This window comes from Tursiops truncatus, chromosome 4 (assembly GCF_011762595.2).
Source record: "Tursiops truncatus isolate mTurTru1 chromosome 4, mTurTru1.mat.Y, whole genome shotgun sequence".
In the NCBI taxonomy this organism is placed as follows: domain Eukaryota; kingdom Metazoa; phylum Chordata; class Mammalia; order Artiodactyla; family Delphinidae; genus Tursiops; species Tursiops truncatus.
Genome location: NC_047037.1, coordinates 131326077 through 131344727, shown reverse-complemented (window position 1 = coordinate 131344727; position 18651 = coordinate 131326077). Strand labels below are relative to the sequence as shown.

At 48.7% G+C, this 18651-nt stretch overlaps 1 protein-coding gene across 2 annotated transcripts in view; it reads right to left on the bottom strand.

Annotated features, from left to right (window-relative positions):
* Positions 1-11607: 11607 nt before the first annotated feature.
* HUNK (hormonally up-regulated Neu-associated kinase) overlaps positions 11608-18651 on the bottom strand; it is a 113362-nt gene continuing 106318 nt past the window's right edge. For both annotated transcript variants that reach the window (XM_073804438.1, XM_033856016.2), the window contains 2 exons: positions 17984-18164; positions 11608-14930 (listed from right to left, as the gene is read on the bottom strand). In XM_073804438.1, the coding sequence (XP_073660539.1) occupies positions 14272-14930; positions 17984-18164 (840 nt within the window). In that variant the 3' untranslated portion in view covers positions 11608-14271. The remainder of the gene's footprint in view (positions 14931-17983; positions 18165-18651) is intronic.

Here is an 18651-nt window from a genome sequence, read left to right as displayed (position 1 = left end):
TGGTTGTTGCAATAGGCTTGACCCAAGATGATAAAGACTGGTGTAAAGGCTATTGAAGGGAAGTGGCTTCAATGAAGGGGTGGAAGAAGCAAGATCCTGAGGTTGGTTGAACGTGGGAGCTGAAGGAGAGGAATCAAGCATGAGAGCTAGGATTCTGGCCTGGGGGCCTCAGGGCAGAAGAAAACAGAATGGAGGAAAGAGAACAGATTCAGAGGGGACACTTGTAAGTCTGGCTTTGCACATGTTGACTTTGAGGTGCCTATGAGATTGCTGAGATTTCCAACCAGAGACTGAACGCTCATGTCTGAAGTTCAGGGAGATATAGATGTTAACAACTTTGGCTTGGAGGGAGGAGCTGAAACAATGACAGTGAGTGAGGTGGTTGGGGATGGGAGGTGGGGACACCAGCATTTAGAAAGCGGTGAGGGGAGAGGAAATCCAGAGACAGACAAAGAAGGAAGAGTCAAAGAGATGAGAGGAGAATCACGGAACTGGGAGGGTAGAGAGTTTCTAGGAAAAAAAGTGTATGAGTCAGCTAGGGCTGCCATAACAAAATACTGCTGGAAGTCCAAGATCAAGGTTGGTTTCTCCTGAGGCCTCTCTCCATGGCTTGTATAGATGGCAGTCTTCTCACTGTGTCCTTACATGCTCTTTCCTCTGTGTTTGTGCATCCCTGATGTGTCTTCCTCTTCTTATAAGTTCCCCCAGTTCTATCCTATTAGGGTCCACCCTTATGACCCCATTTACCCTTAATTACCACCTTAAAGGTCCTATCTCCAAATATAGTCACATTGGGGTTAGGGCATCAATGCATGAATTTGGCAGGGGGATATAATTCAGTCCATAACAGAGACAGTCCAGTGAAATAAATGAAAAATATGCATTATATTTGGCAATGAGGAAGTTCCTAATGATGCTGGAGACCAATTTCAATGACACAGTGGGAGAAGACCAGAAGGCAGTGGTGCCTGGTGGATGGAACAGCGTGAAGAAACGGAAGCAGCAAATGTGAGAATATCTTCAAAAAGTTTGGATATGTTGGGATGAGAAGGGGAAGAGAGGGAACAGATCCAAGTTGGAATTGTGTTGGGTCAAGGTAGGGCAGTACTGGAGGGGCTCACAGTGGTGTATGAGGCTCTACAGAAGATAGCTTGGTGGGGAACTTCTGGCGGTGGTTCCTAGCCAGATGACATGTGGTCCTTCTAAGGAGAGTGTATTAGTCGGGGTTCTCCAGAGAAAGAGAACCAATAGAACATATATACCTATAGAGGTGTACACACACACACACATATATATGGGGAGAGAGAGAGAGACACACACACACACACACACACACACACACGGGGAGAGAGAGAGAGAGAGAGAGAGAGATTTATCATGAGGAATTGGGGACTGAGAAATCCCACAGTCTGCCCTCTGCAAGCTGGAGACCCAGGAAAGCTGGTGATATAATTTAGTCCAAGTCCAAAGACATGAGAACCAGGGGAGGATCTAGTATAAACCCCAGTTCAAAGCCCAGAGATGAGATGAGATGTCCCAGCTCCAGCAGTGAGGCAGGAATAAAAGGGGAGAATCTCTCTTTCCTCTATTTCCTGTTCTATTCAGGCCCCCAATGGATTGGATGATGCCCACCCACCTTGCGGAGGGCCATCTGCTTTACTGAGTCCACCCATTCACATGCGACTCTCTTCTGGAAACAGCCTCACAGACACACTCAAAATTATGTTGAATCTGGGCACTCCATGGCCAGACAAGTTGACATGTAAAATTCATCATCGTAGACAAGACAAACATTTTTGACTCTTTGCACCAGGAATATCAGTCCATCCACTGCAGTGGATTTCTGTGTATCCAAAGGGGTGGCCCGTGAGACTTGTGGAAGTCAAAGACTGATCTTAAAAGGGACTTGCTATAACCCGCCTTTGCCTGACGGCTGCAGGATTTCCCACAGCAAGCAGACAGCTCTGTGCCAGGGGGTTGAAGAGGATGTGCATGTTGCTTCATGTCTGAGTAAAAATGATGGCAGTTTTAAGAGCAAAGAGTCTCCAATTTTGTATAAAATAAAACAATGGGTAAGCTAGACATCTGACTTTTTTTTCAAAAGAAAGCATTGGGAGAAAAAGCCAAGAACATATGGCAAAGAAGAGAGTTCTTGATTGTCATGGAAGGCTTAAGAAAGGAAGGAGCTGGTTCAGCGATGGAGAACGGGGAGTTGCCTTCTCACTCAAAAGAGCAGTGGAAATGCTGAAAGATCGGCACACTGGACAATTAATTGTGAGCATGATGGCTGAAGTGTTACAGTCAGATGGAAGAGGACTTGAACACTAGAGAGATTTCTGTGAAAACTTGCCAAGAATTTTAATTCATGAACTTAAAGCTAAAAAGCCTTGGCATTTGCTCTGATTTTTCAAGGGGGGTTTGAAGAAATGAACAAGCACAGGTTTTTGAGAAAAATAGTAACTAATCATGGAACGTGGTGTTTCTATTATCATCCAGAAGCTAAGTTTCAACATTTATGGTGGAAAACTTCAACATCCCTAAGACTTAAGAAAAACACCCCCTTCAAAAGCAAAAGGGAAGGAAGTGTTCATTTGTTTCTTTTGCAGCAGTGATGTTGTTCATGCTTAATTCATCCCACAAAAGCCAAGAGTTGATCAGATTTTTCTAATGCATAAACACAGAAGTCATTGAGAAATGTTAAATACTTTAAAAAAAAAAAGACTGGCTGTGATTTGCTTCTCAACCATGCCATTGCTTTGGTTCACCACTTACTTTCTGTCACATAGTTTTTGATGAATGAGATTATTTAACTCACTTGATTACCAATCTATGTCACCAGATAAGATTCCAAATGATGTTTAGTTATTAAAATATTTTTAAAATCCCCTCACAAAGGAATTGGACTTGGCACTGTTGATGGCACTCAAAAGAACATAATGAACCAGGGCTCCTTGGGAAAATGGCTGCTTCTAGGACAGAGGCAGGGAATACAAGATGAGCCTGGAGCACCTTAGAATGCCAGAAAGTAAGGGAGTGTTAAAAAAACAGAAGGGAGGAAGCATGTCAAAGGGATGCAGAAACCAACCTGAAAGGGTTCTCAATGCCTAAAACTGGAACAATTTGGGCAACAAAATAAATAATGTATATTGGATTATAACCTAAAGTATAAACCACGAGTCCATACTGATATTAATAAGTGACTGAATAAACAAATGGGCAAAAAGAGACATATCTTTCTTAAAGAAGAATTTCAAATAATGTATGTAATACTCCCTCTTCCCAGAGGTAGAGCTTGATTTCCCCTCTTCTCACTTAGTCACTGGCTTCCAAAAACTAGAAAAAGGGAAAAAGAGGAACTTGACAACAGAGAAACCTGACAACTCTACCTTTACCAAATGATTGAGGTTCATATCATCATGTTGCCATGTGGCTCCCAGGTACGCCCTGGTACAATGGGTTGAGAAGGGTACTTCTTCTCCATGGAATTCCTTACAAAGACCCATACTCTAGTCTACTCATGAGGAAACCAATAGAAAAACCCAGATTAGGAGACATTCTACAGGATACCTGGCCAGTATTCCTTGAGACCCGCAAGGTCATGAAAAACAACAAAAGATTGAGAAACTGCCACAGGCCAGAGGAGACTGGGGAGTCATGACAGTTAAATGGAATGTGGTGTCCTGGATTGGATCATGGGACAGAAATTGTCCTATTAATGGGAAAACTGATGAGACCCAAATGAAGTCTGGAGATTAGTTAATAGTAATGCACCAATGTCAGTTTCTTAGTTGTGACAAATATACTCTAATAAAGTAAGATGTTAACAATGGGGGAAACTGGGTAAGGAATATCCAGGTAAGGGGAACTCTCTGTACTATCTTTGTAATTTTTCTGTAAATCTAACATTTTTCCAAAATAAAAAGTCAATTAAAAAAAGAATATTTTGAATTCCAAGAGAAATACTAAAACAGAATTCCACAAAAGCATTCTGAAAACTGGCAGCAATGCTAGAACACGAGTTCACTTTCTCAAGGGGCTGAATTCAACTGTTTTTGTTTTATGTCAGTGAGGAATCTCTCCCTAGAGAGTGGGACAACTTGTCCATAGCTCCTTAATGCAGATCAAGGCTGAGGACGCAGGCCCCTCGACTCTGGTACTCTGTACAACAGCACAGCAAATTGCCACAAGATAGCTTACACACCTATAGCACTTGCTTTGTATCAGACACTTCTAAGTGTCTTGCATATATTAACTATTTAATCTCATTTAACTTATTATCCCAAATTCTTACTTTGCAGATGGTTCTGGATTTGATGTGTCTTCCACTGCCCCATGCTAAGGGCATGAGAAGAGAGTGGATTTCATACCTCCAGGTGGAGTTCATACTAGCCCTTGGTAGCCCTTCGTCTTTGGAGGGTGGAACTAACAGGATTTGTGAATGGACTAGAGGTGGGAGGTGAGGGGAGAATGTGGTCCAGGATGATGCTCAGGTTGGGGCTTGGGCAAGGAGGCATCTGTGGTGCCCTTCACTACAAGAGGGAGACCAGGAGAATTTGGTCTGAAGAATGAGATAATTTGTTTTGGATACACTGAGTTGAATGTGGTCCTTCTCTGGGGCTTGGTAAACATGCCTGAAACTCCAGAGAATATTCTGATGTGAAGATAGAGTTTTAGGACAAACAGTATGCTGATCCATGGATTTTGTGGAGAATCGAGACTTCATAAACCCCTGGACACAGCATTCCCACAATTCAGCATCCCCCCTCCCCTCCAGGGTTGTCTCTCTGTGAAAGTCTATGTCAGGAGGTGACCAGATTATCAACTTGGTCCCAGTGTCTGCCTTCCTTGGGGTGGACCTGCCAATCACTCCACATGGTCAGATGTGGTTTCTGCTCCTCCCCACCTCTGAGCATCCCAAAGTTTCCACCCAAAGCATCACTTCCTAACATACTCAATTCTGAACATCTCGAGACTTCACAGAGTTGACTCCCCCGTGGTTCCCAAGGCCCTGTGCCAGGTCCAGACTTGCCAGGCCTCTGGTCCTGGTAACAGCAGAAGATGGTGACACATCCATCCACCACGCACCCATCCATCCATCAGCCACTCACCCATCCATCCACCCATCCATCCACCACCCACCCATCCATCCATCAGCCACTCACCCATCCACCCACCCATCCATCCACCACCCACCCATCCATCCATCAGCCACTCACCCATCCACCCACCCATCCATCCACCACCCACCCATCCATCCATCAGCCACTCACCCATCCACCCACCCATCCATCCACCACCCACCCATCCATCCATCAGCCACTCACCCATCCACCCACCCATCCATCCACCACCCACCCATCCATCCATCAGCCACTCACTCATCCACCCACCCATCCATCCACCACCCACCCATCCATCCATCAGCTACTCACCCATCCACTCACCAATCCATCCACCACCTACCCATCCATTCATCATCTACTCACCCATCCACCCACCCATCCATCCACCACCCACCCATCCATCCATCAGCCATTCACCCATCCACCCACCCATCCATCCACCACCCACCCATCCATCCATCAGCCATTCACCCATCCACCCACCCATCCATCCACCACCCACCCATCCATCCATCAGCCATTCACCCATCCACCCACCCATCCATCCACCACCCACCCATCCATCCATCAGCCATTCACCCATCCACCCACCCATCCATCCACCACCTACCCATCCACTCATCATCCACCCACCCATCCATCCACCCATCCATCCACCATCCACCCATCCATCCACCCATCCATCCACCACCTACCCATCGATTCATCATCCACCCACCCATCCATCCACCCATCCATCCACCACCCACCCATCCATCCATCAGCCACTCACCCATTCACCCACTCATCCACCTACTATGCACCCACCCATCCATCCCTGTGTTGGATGTACTCGTGGAGGACCATGAGTACCCAGAGAAGGGCAAGACAAACCATGCTTGGGAAGGTGGAGAGAGCGGTTACACATACCCTCTTCCTTCAAATACTCCTCACAAATCAATTTCCTTCTTTCTATTATCCACCCTTTCTGTGGCCCAAAATTTGCAAGACGGAATGAGTAGACCCCAGACATCGTGACACTCCTAAGCATCCCCAGCCCCTCCTTTAATTCTGGGCTCTTCACGCAGGGTGGTGGGAAGAGAACTGACCATGGAGGCAGATGTTGCCAATGACAAGTTTGAGTTCCTCATGCCTTATTTCTCCATTCTGGCCTCAAATGCATCATCTGTAAATGAGGGAGGTTGACCCTGACTGTGCCTCTTAAAATTATCCCCTGAAATATCCAAAGCAGAGAGGACAATCAGGGGTGGATTCACAATATGCACACTCATTTTGCATCTGAATACATGACATATGTTAGTTTTAAGTAAAAAAACAAAAAAATTGTTTTAATTAGCAGTGAGTTATAAAAGCTGTGCTCCAAGGAGCTGCTTCGTGCTTATCTTGAGAACCCGTTTCCTGTCGCTCTTTGTGGAATGCCCCAAACTCCTGGGGGGGGACTAAGCCCAGGAACTAGGTGACCCCAAGGTCCTTGTGATTCTGTGACTTGGACCCAAAGGCTCTGAAAGTGAGAATGGCTCACGTAATTGAAGTGGCCATGGTGGGAAGGGCTCTGAATGGGCTCTCTGGGGCTCTCTGACTCAGATGGCACGATTCATCTTTCAGTGGAGGGGATGCTGGTCCAGCCAGTGGCCACACCATGTCATTCAGGTTTGAGTAATGGTCATGATTCATCTACAAGACATCATGCAGCTACACATCTGCTCTAGATTTAGACTTTTTCCCTCAAATGTTGACTAAGCTCTCTCTTTTTATGAGCAAGCAAGAGCCCATTTTGGAGAGGCCATTCACAAAGAGAATGGGAAACGGCTTGAATGGAATGTGATTTGAGCACCAGGGCCATGCTCTTCTGTGTGGGTGAAGCAGGATGAATCCGAGAATGGGGACTAATAGTGGCAGCGGCAGACCGGTGACCAGGACGTTCTCTTGGAGTGTCGCCGCGCCTGTGGATGGAACCACCGCTGGAAGTCTACCAAAAGCAATAAGGAAGGAGCTCTCTTTTTCTTCTTTTCAGGTGGTGGGACATTTTGAACATCTGTGGTCTGTGACTGCATTAGTGCTGGTTGTGTGAACTGGGCAAAGCTACCTCAACTTACTTGTAAAATAGAGACAATCTGACCAATCTGAACCCAATCTCACAGGGTTCTTGTGAGGATTAAAGCGGGAGGCCTGAGGGCCAAAGTCTCTGTGGCCTGTTTTTGTCTGCCCACCAGATATTTTTAAAGGGTTGTAGAAAAACAAAAACAAAACACAAAGAAGAACATACCACAGACTGCACGATAATCCACTAAGCGTAAAGTATTTTCTATCTGGCCCTTTACAGAAAAGTCTGTGGGTCTCTGGATTGAAGGAAGAAATATACTTGAAAACAACTGGCTCATGGGTCTAGCATATCGGGGACACTTGGAAAAGGTGGAATTTCACTCCAAAAAAAAGGACAACTTTCTGGGAGTAATTTAGTTGCAAGAAAAGGGTAAATGAGATTCAACATATGGGACAAAATCTGTAGGATTTGTAGAATATATAAATATTACTATTTGGCCTCCCCACCGTGTTAGTCTGCTGGGGCTGCCATAATAAAATACCACAGACCGTGCGGCTTAAACAACCGACATCTATTTCCTCACAGTTCTGGAGGCCAGTAGTCCAAGATCCAGGTGTCAGCATGTTGGCTTTCTCCCGAGGCCTCTCTCCTTGGCTGGCAGACGCTGCCTTCTCATTGTGTTTTCACATGGTCTTTTTCCTCTGTCTGGTGTCCCCTCTGTGTATCCAAATTTCCTCTTCTTATAAGGACACCAGTCAGATTGAATTAGGGTCCACCCTAATGGTGGCCTTTTTAAAACTCACCTCTTTAAAGGCCCTATATCCAAACACAGCCACATTCTGAGGTACGGGGGGTTAGGCCTTCAATCTATGAATTTTTGAGGGCATACAATTCAGCTTATAACACTCTTCTTAAATTAAAGGAAGTATCTATAATTAACAATGCTTATCCCTTTATGTAGAACAAATAGTCCTTACACGTGAAGAGGGGCCATAACTGTGGAACAATGGGAAAGGCCAACCCAATTTTAGGGAACCTTTAAGGGAGAGGCATCTGTACTTCCCCTGTGGCAGAAACATTCACTGCACCCAAAATATCCATATGGTCCCACACATTTCTCAGCCTCTTGCTCACAGGCAGGGCCATAGGACTAGTTCCAGCTCTCACGAAGCTCTCAAGGGCCAGGGGAAGCCCTCCAGCTCGCCCTTCTTGGCTGTAGCAGCTAGAGAAGCTTCATTTTGAGTGGACAGAACTGGAAGCTGGAAGCAGCCTGGATCCCTGAGTCACCACATGGAGGACAGCTACTCTGGAGTCAGCCAAAGTGCATAAATGTTTGTGTAAGTAAGAAATAAAGCTTTATTGCACAAATCCCAGAGATTTGGGGGTGAATTTCTCATAGCAAAGCCTGATCTATCTAACACACTGGCTGTCAGAGAAGAGTACACTGGTGAAGGATCACAGAAGGCACTACGCTCATTTCAGACCTGCCGTGAATTCACTACCTAACCTTGGACAAGCAGCCTTAGTCCTGACACAGGCTTGCACTCTGCCCTTTGTTAGCTGGCTGTGGTAACACGGCCTAGAAAAAATAAATTTTGTTATTCCTGAGGGTTTATATATAATATTAGCCAAAGACTTTCCTTTCAAAATAGCTATGGGGGGACTTCCCTGGTGGCACAGTGGTTAAGAATCCGCCAGCCAATGCAGGGGACATGGGTTCAATCCCTGGTCCGGGAAGATCCCACATGCCACGGAGCAACTAAGCCCGTGTGCCCCAACTACTGAGCCTGCGCTCTAGAGCCCGCGAGCCACAACTACTGAAGCCCACGCACCTAGATCCTGTGCTCCGCAGCAGGAGAAGCCACCGCAATGAGAAGCCCTCGCACCGCAACGAAGAGTAGCCCCCGCTCGCCACAACTAGTGAAAGCCCGCATGCAGCAACGAAGACCCAATGCAGCCAAAAATAAATAAATAAAGTAAATAAATGATTAACAAAACAGCTATGGGCCATCTTCTGAACAAGGAATATGTGTGTAACTAACTCAGGCCCTTAAATTGGATCCATTTATTAAATAAAAATGCAGCGTCCTGGCATTGTCCACTCTGTGATGTGTCACTGGTTAGTCCGAGTTTGCTGCACATTAGTCTACTCTACACTCCCAGAGCTCATGCCCCCAAAGACCTCCTTATCCGCACACCAGCTCAAACGTGGATATACATGTAGAAGGAAATTGCAAAGGCTGAGATGCTTCCCGCCCTTTCCCACCCCCAGGCCCCTTGGAGCCACAGACATCAGCTCTCAGAGATAAGTGTGTGTCCTGAAAACAGGTCCACAGAAACGAAGTGCAAATACAGACGCCATTTGTGTTTGGAACCAGGTGTCTGAAAAGCACCCTTGACCAAAAAAAAAAAAAAAAAAAAAAAAAAACCTGCCACAAATAGTACACTCATTTACCACTCAGGAAATATGCTCCTTTCATTGAAAAGTGATGACATTAAATTGAACCAGTACTGCTCTGCATTATTCTAACTGTGCCTGTAACACTTCGAGGGTCTTACAAAGAAAACAAATACAAAAATCGAGAGGCTTCCAGACCCCCTAAAAATATCAGTCTCACATTCTTTCTGAACTGGTCTCACATTATGACATGGCTATATAGAAAGTATTTTATTGACTTAATCTAGTAAAACCCAGTAGCCTTTTAACAGCTAACATAGATAACGAGGCTATCCAGGGTGGCTGCTTACTTGGGAGATCTGTTGAGAATGAAAGAGTTTTTGTCCGGCTTCAAGAGTTGCCATACTGAGTGAAGTAAGAGAAAGAGAAATATGGTATGATATCACTTATATGTGGAATCTAAAATAAAATGACAAAATGAACTTATTTACAAAGCAGAAACAGACTCACAGATTTAGAGAACGAACTTACGGCTACTGGGGGGAAAGGGAGGGGAGAGGGTTAGGGAGTTTGGGGTTGACATGTACACACTGCTGTATTTAAAATAGATAACCAACGAGGACCTCCTCTATAGCACCTATACAGGACCTCCTGTATAGGGAACTCTGCTCAATATTATGTAACTACCTAAATGGGAAAAGAATTTGAAAAACAATAGATACATGTATATGTATAACTGAATCACTTTGCTGTACACCTGAAACACAACATCGTTAATCAAATGTACTCCTGTATAAAATAAAGTTAAAAAAAAAAAGAGTTGATGGTAGACGGAAGGCGTGTGATGCTCAGGAGCTCTATAACTGAATCACTTTGCTGTACACCTGAAACACAACATCGTTAATCAACTGTACTCCTGTATAAAACAAAGAGTTTAAAAAAAAAAGAGTTGATGGTAGACGGAAAGCGTGTGATGCTCAGGATCTCTATAACTGAATCACTTTGCTGTACACCTGAAACACAACATCGTTAATCAACTGTACTCCCGTATAAAATAAAGAGTTTAAAAAAAAAAAAGAGTTGATGGTAGACAGAAAGCGTGTGATGCTCAGGATCTCAAGAGGCTGCACAATTTTGAGAACAACTTAAAACAGCAAAGACCTGGCCCACGTGGAAACCCCAAAGATACATGCTGTAAGCACAGCCCGATCTGCTGTTGACTTTCCCCTCTGCCCACGGTGGCCATGCTCTCTGATTTCTCTGTGTTCTTTGAGGAAGGTGCCCTGCCCCCCAGACCCACTCAGGGACCCTGGAGAGTCCTTAAACCATTTGGGGTCCCAGTTTTCTCTTCTTCAAAAAAGCTTGGGTTGAACCCCATGATCTCAGGTCCCTTCTGTTCTACATTGTTCTGATTCCTAAAAGAAAACATCATCATCAAAACTAGACACACCTTCTTGCCTCCCCCATCCCCACCCCATCAAACTTCAGAGCGAGCTTTGCATAGTGGAAACTGTGGGCCTCTCACTGTCTACCATGCTGCACCGTACAGGGGAGCCACACTGCAAGGGGGACACAGGGCTTAAGCAAGTCTGTAGATACGAAAAATGTTTTGTGAACAGTTATGAAAGAAGTCAGAACTGGGCCAATCCGAACACCCCGTCTGGACCCCCCTTCCATTCTACTCACCACTCCTCTTCCCCCAACCCTCAAACAAGGACAAAAGCTAGAGGTAATGTTCACAGATGGCATTCTTCATGTGCCATTTTCAGAGTCTACAAGGAAGATCCTGATACCCCCGCCCCCAAAACAGAAAAATGCTGATTCGTCTTGAACTGCCACCTGCCGGACATCAGGCAGATAGATGTTGGCAGACACCCTGTGGCAAGTGAAACGAAGCCAAAAATGCCCTCAGATACCCACACCTTGATTCCCTCTTGTATCCTGTCAGTTCCTGGGCCAAGAACTTTACGTAGAAGATGATACCACTATTTCGCAACGTGCTCTTAGTTTTAAGCTATATTAGCCAATAAATGAAGCAGCCATAGTGAGGGAAAAGTGTATTTCACAGTCGTTATAAAAGTACATATATTTAATAATGGTGACACAAATACAGTCCTTACTTATGACCAGATGGTACAACGAAAGCCGACTTTTCCTCCCGGATGTCACACGAAGATAGTTGTCACTTCCGGCAGTAACTATAGGCTGACTCAGCTCACAGGTGCAGACTACTACTGAGAGACAGTCATGGGTCAAAGAGACAACACGCTTTGTACCTACCAAAGGGATAATCAAGGTCTCCATATAAATATAATAAAATAATAAAGAATTAACATTTCTTCTCTCACTCGATTCCATAGATTTGTCAGGTGCTCACACACACAAAATACAGTTTCCCCCCTTCCTCACTCCCCCCTCACCTCTCACTGGGTTTGGAAGAAACCTGAGTTCACAGTTCAAGTTGCCAGTGGCGATGCATTTGGTCAGTTGTAGGAGAGCCTGCAGCTGCTCTGGAAGCATACGAGGATCGGGGAACACGTCCCAGCAAGCTAACAGCGACACAGAAATGCTCATGTTCTCGAGGCAAGTAAAACACAAGAGAGAGACATAAAGAGCGAGACCAAGTTCACAGGCACGTAGCCTGCAAGCCTGCAGAGTCGGCACTTGCAGCTGGAAACCATCTTCAAAAAGGCTTCTTCGGCGATCAAAAACCAAACACTTCATGTCAAATGGAGAGAGGGACTTTTTCAGATGCTTTTCTTCTCTGGACTTAAAAAGCTCTATTTTCAACGGAAAGTTCCGCAACCCAGTCTGCAGCCATCCAAAGGAGTGCCACCGACGGCGGGGAGCCTGGCTTACTCCCTAGCCCTAGGGCTGGGGCGAGCCCATCAAGGGGGAAGCAGCAGCCCCAGGTCTTGTCAAGGTCAGCCAAGACGGGCCACGGCAGTGGCTTCTGGGGACAGCCAGGTATCCACTGTCTCCTTGCTCAGAGACGTTTGGGGCGGAAGAAGGTCACCAGTGCTGAATGAGAAGAAATGAAGGACCATCCCCACTCCTCTCTGGCACAGGCTGGCTGCCGGTGGAAGGGAAGGCAGGCTTTGCAAATGCTCAAAGGCTGTGGCCTCTGTTCGGGATCAGTGGGCTGGGAGGACTAGCCCTGGGGTGGCCACATTAGTGGTTTCTGGCCGCACCTGCACCAGCCAACAGTTGAAGACTCCAGGCTGCAGTGTAACCTGTCTCCGAACTGACCTCTATCCAACCTGTGCTGATTCTTCTTCTTTTGCCAGTTCTGCTCACCACCAAGGGGTCCCCGCCAAGTGCCAGGGCCCAGACCCCAGTGGAGACAGCCCCCGGGGGGCTCCAAGCTACACACGGTCAGACAACGCTGGGGTTCACAGAACACGTACAGAGGGACGGCACAGACACAGACCCAGAGATGCATCTTTGGTTCCATCCTCGGCAAAAGGTGTGAAAACAGAACATGGACTCAAAGCCTGCGTGAGGAGCGCTGCTGTCCTCAAAGAAGATACGATACTGTATTTTGAACGTGATGCCCTCCAGACGAGCCTCTCACAGCCCACGGCACACTGGCTGAATTCTAAATCACGCCTGTTTCCTTCGGCAGCTTGAAAACCGCATTGCACAGAGCTAATGGCGCCTTCCGAGTACCTCCATCTCCAACCTCAATTCTCTTCTCTCTTTCCAACTATGTGTTACACTTTCCAGCAGGATCAGGGCTCTGTTGATCCGATGGGAAGAACACACGGCCGGCTATGATCTCACCCCTGCTGCAGGCCAGCGTAGGCCACCAGCCGCTCAAAACATCACCCGGGTGAGCTTCGATGCCCTCCACGCTTATCCTCCCGTGAGAACAGGAGTTTGGTGAAATCAATTCTCATCTCTCCATCCAGGTTTTTAAAAATCATGTTGTTTCGGTCTAATGACATCACATAAAGAAAAGTCATCTTCGGAGAAGAGAATTCAACCATTAGCAAGTTTCAACCAAAAGAGAAAAGAAATCTGTCAAGACCTTGCTTGTCCCCATCGGCCCTTTCCTTTCACTGGCATCCCCACTGTTCGGATCGGTCTTCGACCAGATGCCCCTTTTTGCTCAGAGGGGACGGTGCTGGTTTCGGAGGTTCCTGCCTGTCCTCCCCAGGGGTTCATGGGACTGGGCGCTCCAGGTCGCCAACTCTTGCCACCCCTGCAGGGATCCACCTCTATGAAAAGAGGGGAAACCGTGCCTGGGTGAACCAGTTCGTGACGCCGCCATCTGACTGCTGAAAAGAGGACAGTCCGTTGAGAGGCGCACACAGAGCACGAAGTGGAGAAACAGCTCAGAAGGGTCTGTCATCTGAGTGGCCCAGAGCCCGATGCTGGCTTCTCACCCCCAGCGCAGTTGAGGGAGGTGGGTGGAGCGTTCGTGAGTGGGTGGGAGGAAGGAGGCCGTGCATGACTGGAGCTGGATGCACGGGCAGGCAACCCTCCTGGGGGATCCCAGCATCTCCAGGGGGCCCTACTCGGGACTGGGCTGTACGGGCTCTTGGGTCTGTGGGTTTCAGCTGTGGGGACATCGCATGTCAGGAGGAGGTGAGACCGTGAAGGATGCTCTGTGAGAGGCCTTTGAGTCTTCATGCCCTGACAGATGTATGGAGCTGCTCCATTGCTTTCCTTAGAAATGCCAAGAACCCCACTGCTTGCCCAGGTTAACACTGGCCTTTGACCCCGTCAGCCACGTCGAAGGAGAGGCTCACGGGGGCCAGGGGCTGCAGCGGGGGCATGCTGGCCTCCAGGGGCCTGTCTGCGGAGGGCTGCAGGCTCTGATGCCGCTTCCTTAACATCTGTCCGATGCCCATCATGGGGAACCTGCCTCGGCTTTTCACACAGTTCGGGCTCCCCAGGGGCTGTGTGGTGCTGTTGCCGGGCCCCGGGGCTGGGGGACACATGCCCTCCTCTTTGGGGGGGCTGTTCTTATCTTCGTGGGCAAAGGAGACCAGAGTGGGGTGCAAAGGGGTTTGGAGAGGTGACGGGCTTCCGGGCAGCAGGACGGGAGAGAGCGTCCGCTCACCGGGATTCCCTCGAGCCAGGCCTCCAGGGGAGCTCAGAATCCTATAGTGATGGGACGGGGACAGCAGTTCCGTCTGGTCATCACGATCCACAGACTCAAAGGAGCGCACCATATCCAGCATCGGGGGGTCTTCCTTGGCAGGGATGCCAGCGCTCCCAGGCCCCTGCTGAGGGGCCTCTGGTTTCTTGACAATCCTGGGTGTCCTGGGGGGTGGCACAGGGATGAACTCCATGGAGGAGGAAGCCACGCAATTGGAGTCCGAGGTTTTGCGAAAAATATTGCGGCAGCCGAAGGAATCTGCACACCAAGAAAGCAAAGGAAACATGAAGACGGCCGCATGAACAGTGCCAATGGCCCACTCCCGCCTGCTCTGACCTCCAGCTCCACTGAGACAGTGTGTTATCCAGGGAGGTCAGATGGAACCATGAAGTGAGTGTGCTCAGCATCCCATCCTCCCCATGGGGAATCAGACGGTCTTCCTAGAATGGAGGAGACAGAAGGCTGGTGATGGGAGGCCTCCTGGATTCTGATTTGCCTCATGGCTCCAGCTTAACATCTGTTCTCCTGTCGGTTGCTTAAAATTCCGGACCCTGCCGAAGAGCCTTTGAATGACAAGGTCCACGGCGCAACAGAACGACCACAAAACTGGGGAAGCACACGGATACCAGCTCTCTCTGAGGACTTGCAAATTTGGTCCTCAGATAATCAAAGCTGGAAGGAGGGTTTCCCTCGTGACTTTTTAAAAAAAAATGATGGTAAAAATTACATAACATGAATTTTAAAGTGTTTATTTATTACTTAACCACTTTTAAGTGTACAGTTCAGTAGTGTTCAGTACATCCACACTGCTGTGAAACAGAACACTTCACCTTGCAAATCTAACAGTGGTTGCCAGGGGCAACCGGTCTATGAATCTGACTACTCTACGTCCCTTGTATAAGTGGAATACACAGTATTTGTCCTTTTGTGAGCGCCTTGTTTCACTGAGCACGATGTCCGCAAGGTTCCTCCGTGTCAGCATAGCACGGGTCAGAACTCCCTTCCTTTTTAAGGCTCCCTCGTGTTTTTTGGTCTCACCGGAGCCTCACCTAATTCTGAACAGGGGTGAAACACCCTTCCTCTGTATATTTAAGGCAACCAGCTGACCCCCACGGTTTCCATTTCAAGTTGGCACAGACTAGAATCCAGGTTTGCAGACTCTGCCAGAAAAGAAAGGGAAAACCTCCACGAGTTTGGAGGTGAGGGAAGTAAAGCCAAGTTCCTGTGGAACAGGCCCTGTCTTAGCTGCCTTTTCCTACCATCATATTTTATAGGCCCCGTCGGGGCTCAGAGGCAGGAGCAAGCTGCCGCCCCCGGCAGTGATTTCGGGGACAGCCCAGGGCACTGGGAATCCTCTTCACCTTACACAAATAAATACACAGCTCCTGAAATAAACCTCCTCCTCGGGCCAGCACAGATGCCCGAGATTCACTGGCAGAGAGAAGGAAAATTTCATCGATGGCTAACGTCTCCAGTGTTCCAGCTGGCATGTGAGGTCCCTGTCCCTCCGAAATGGCTGCGTGCTCCCAACTTGTAGCCCGGCTTCTCCCTCCGTGCCGTCCTGCTTCCTTCACTTCCCAGAGGTGCAAATCCTGGGAGGACGCCCCTCACACTGGCCCTACTGATCCCCAGCTCAGAGTCAGCCCCGGGGCATACAGCCTGACACTGCATTGTCCCTGCAAGAAGGGCATAGTCACCAGCCCCGACCCTCGAGCGTGACTGCTGGCTCGTCTTCATCCCATCCTGCCCGGCAGGCAGTAGGCTACACTGGTCAGGAGAGAAACTTCTAGAGCCAGGTTGCATGGTTGGAAATCTGGGTGCCGTCACTCACCAGCTCTCTGACTTTGGACAACTCTCTGGGCTATTTCCTCATCTCTAGAAATGGGGGCGAGAATGATTTCCCTGGGTTGAGGCAAGAGTTGAAACACTGCCTACCACACAGTGAGTGGTCAGTGCTAGCAATTATATAGGCTCCGGGGTGCTTCTCAGCAACAGGCTCTCAAATCCCAGGAAAATGCAAAGAAACAGAGGACAGTTGGTCCAGAAAAGTATCAAGAAACGCACTCCATCTCTGGGGCTGCAAAGTTACCCCCAAATATGCAGCCCTGACCTAGATTTTCCTTGGGGAATCCACAGGACGCCACTGCCAAGGGTCCTAACGGGATTTGCTGCCTGTTCCCAAGCCAGAAAGGAGGATCCCCCAAGGAGGGACAAGCACAGTCCCTCCAGTGGGGTCCCTACCTTCCTGAAACCTGCAGAATGAAACTGAACTAAATGGAGGTGTTCTCCTCTGGGTGAGAACCGGTCTCAGAGCCAAATGGACCGCGCTGCTTGGTGCTGTTTGAATCTCTCTGATAATTTCCTGCTTGCCCAGGGAACCACTGGTTGATCTCAGACAGCCAGGGCCCTCCTGGAACCTCAGTCTCTTCGTATTTAAAACAGAGAGATCGAAGACCGGACTCCACAATCTCTCCCATCCGCCGTCTGTAAGGAGAACCTCTCCCCTACCCCCCAGTTGGCCTCAGGATGCTCCCCGGCTCCCTGTGCCCGCCTCCCGGCTCTCAGTGTGTGCTAAGCCTCCCTTCTGCATCGCTGGATGCTTGCCCCAGAGGAAGGAGACCCGTATCGATCAGTTATCTCACGTGCTGGCTGATGAACGAGGCAGAGTAGCCCACACGCGGATCTCATTCGAGCCACCCGATAGCTCTGATGGGTAGATTTCCTCACAAGTGAGGGAACCAATTAAGAACCTCAGAGGGGAGGGAACTTGGGCCGCAACCAACTATAGAGCTGGGTTTGAGCACCCTACCTCCACCCCAAAGCCCACATCACTGCCTCTCAGGGTGCACTTTTCTGGTGAAGGCTCCCACAAGAGCACGCCCCCATCACGGCTCCCGCGCCAAGATCTCTGTCCCTCCAGTACTGAACACCCATTCCTGGCTCCATGATACCATGCACCCCAAGCTCTGCTCCCGCAATGCCACGCACCCTATCTGCTCCTGCAAAACCATTCCTCCGATCTCTGCTCCTTCATCCTGATCTCTACTCCCGTAATACCTTACACCCTGATCTCTGCTCCCACAATCCCGTGCACCCCATCTCTGCTTCCTCAAATCCTGCCCACACCGGTGGACAACACCAGGCAGTCTGGACTTGCTTATTCTCAGGTTGCCTTGCACGCATTAATCCTGCTTTCCCACGGGCACGAGAGGTGTGTCTGTCCCAGGGGCCTACACAGCCACCAGCATGGGGTACACAGCGGCCACGCAGCTGAACACAAATGGCCTGGAGAGCCCCCCGAGCCGACCCACCTTTGTCGGGGAAGCCAGGCTTGGCGGCCTTCCGGTCCTTCAGCAGGGCCCTGGTGCTCTGAATCTGCGTGATGAGCGAGGCTGAGGGCTGTTTGTGCGATGGCAGGCTCTTATCCAACTTCTTGGAAAACGGCCGATGAAGAAAATCCCCTCTTTTCTCTTGTTCTTTGGGCTTTTTATCCTTCCAATCAGAAGCAACATAGGTACTCAGACACACACAAGAATACACAATGGAGTCCCTCTCTGAAGAGTTATCGAATAGAGTTAAGAAACGCCAGTTTTCCAAAACCCTAGGCTCTCAGCTACGTGTTGAACAATGGAAGCGCTGAGGCCCAGCGGATGCTCCAGGGAACCTCCCTCCCTCCGCCTGGGCCACAGCAGCCTTCGGTGGTCCCCAGGTCCCTGCCTTATGCCGTCTTGATGTGTTCCAACAAGGGCAAGGTCATCCCTGGGCAGTCCATTATTCTAGAACAGGCTGAACAAACAGGCAAAGCAGATGAGGACTCCCGGAAACCTGCTGCCTTATTTATAGCAGAGCCCTACGATTCTGCCCACAGTAGTGGTTTTGCAAAGGCAGTTCTACAAAGGCAACGCAACTGCTTCCTCAGTGCTTGTGTGTTCAGTCAAGCCAGGAGGTGGACGAGCAGCCCACGGAGCCCTGAGCCCGC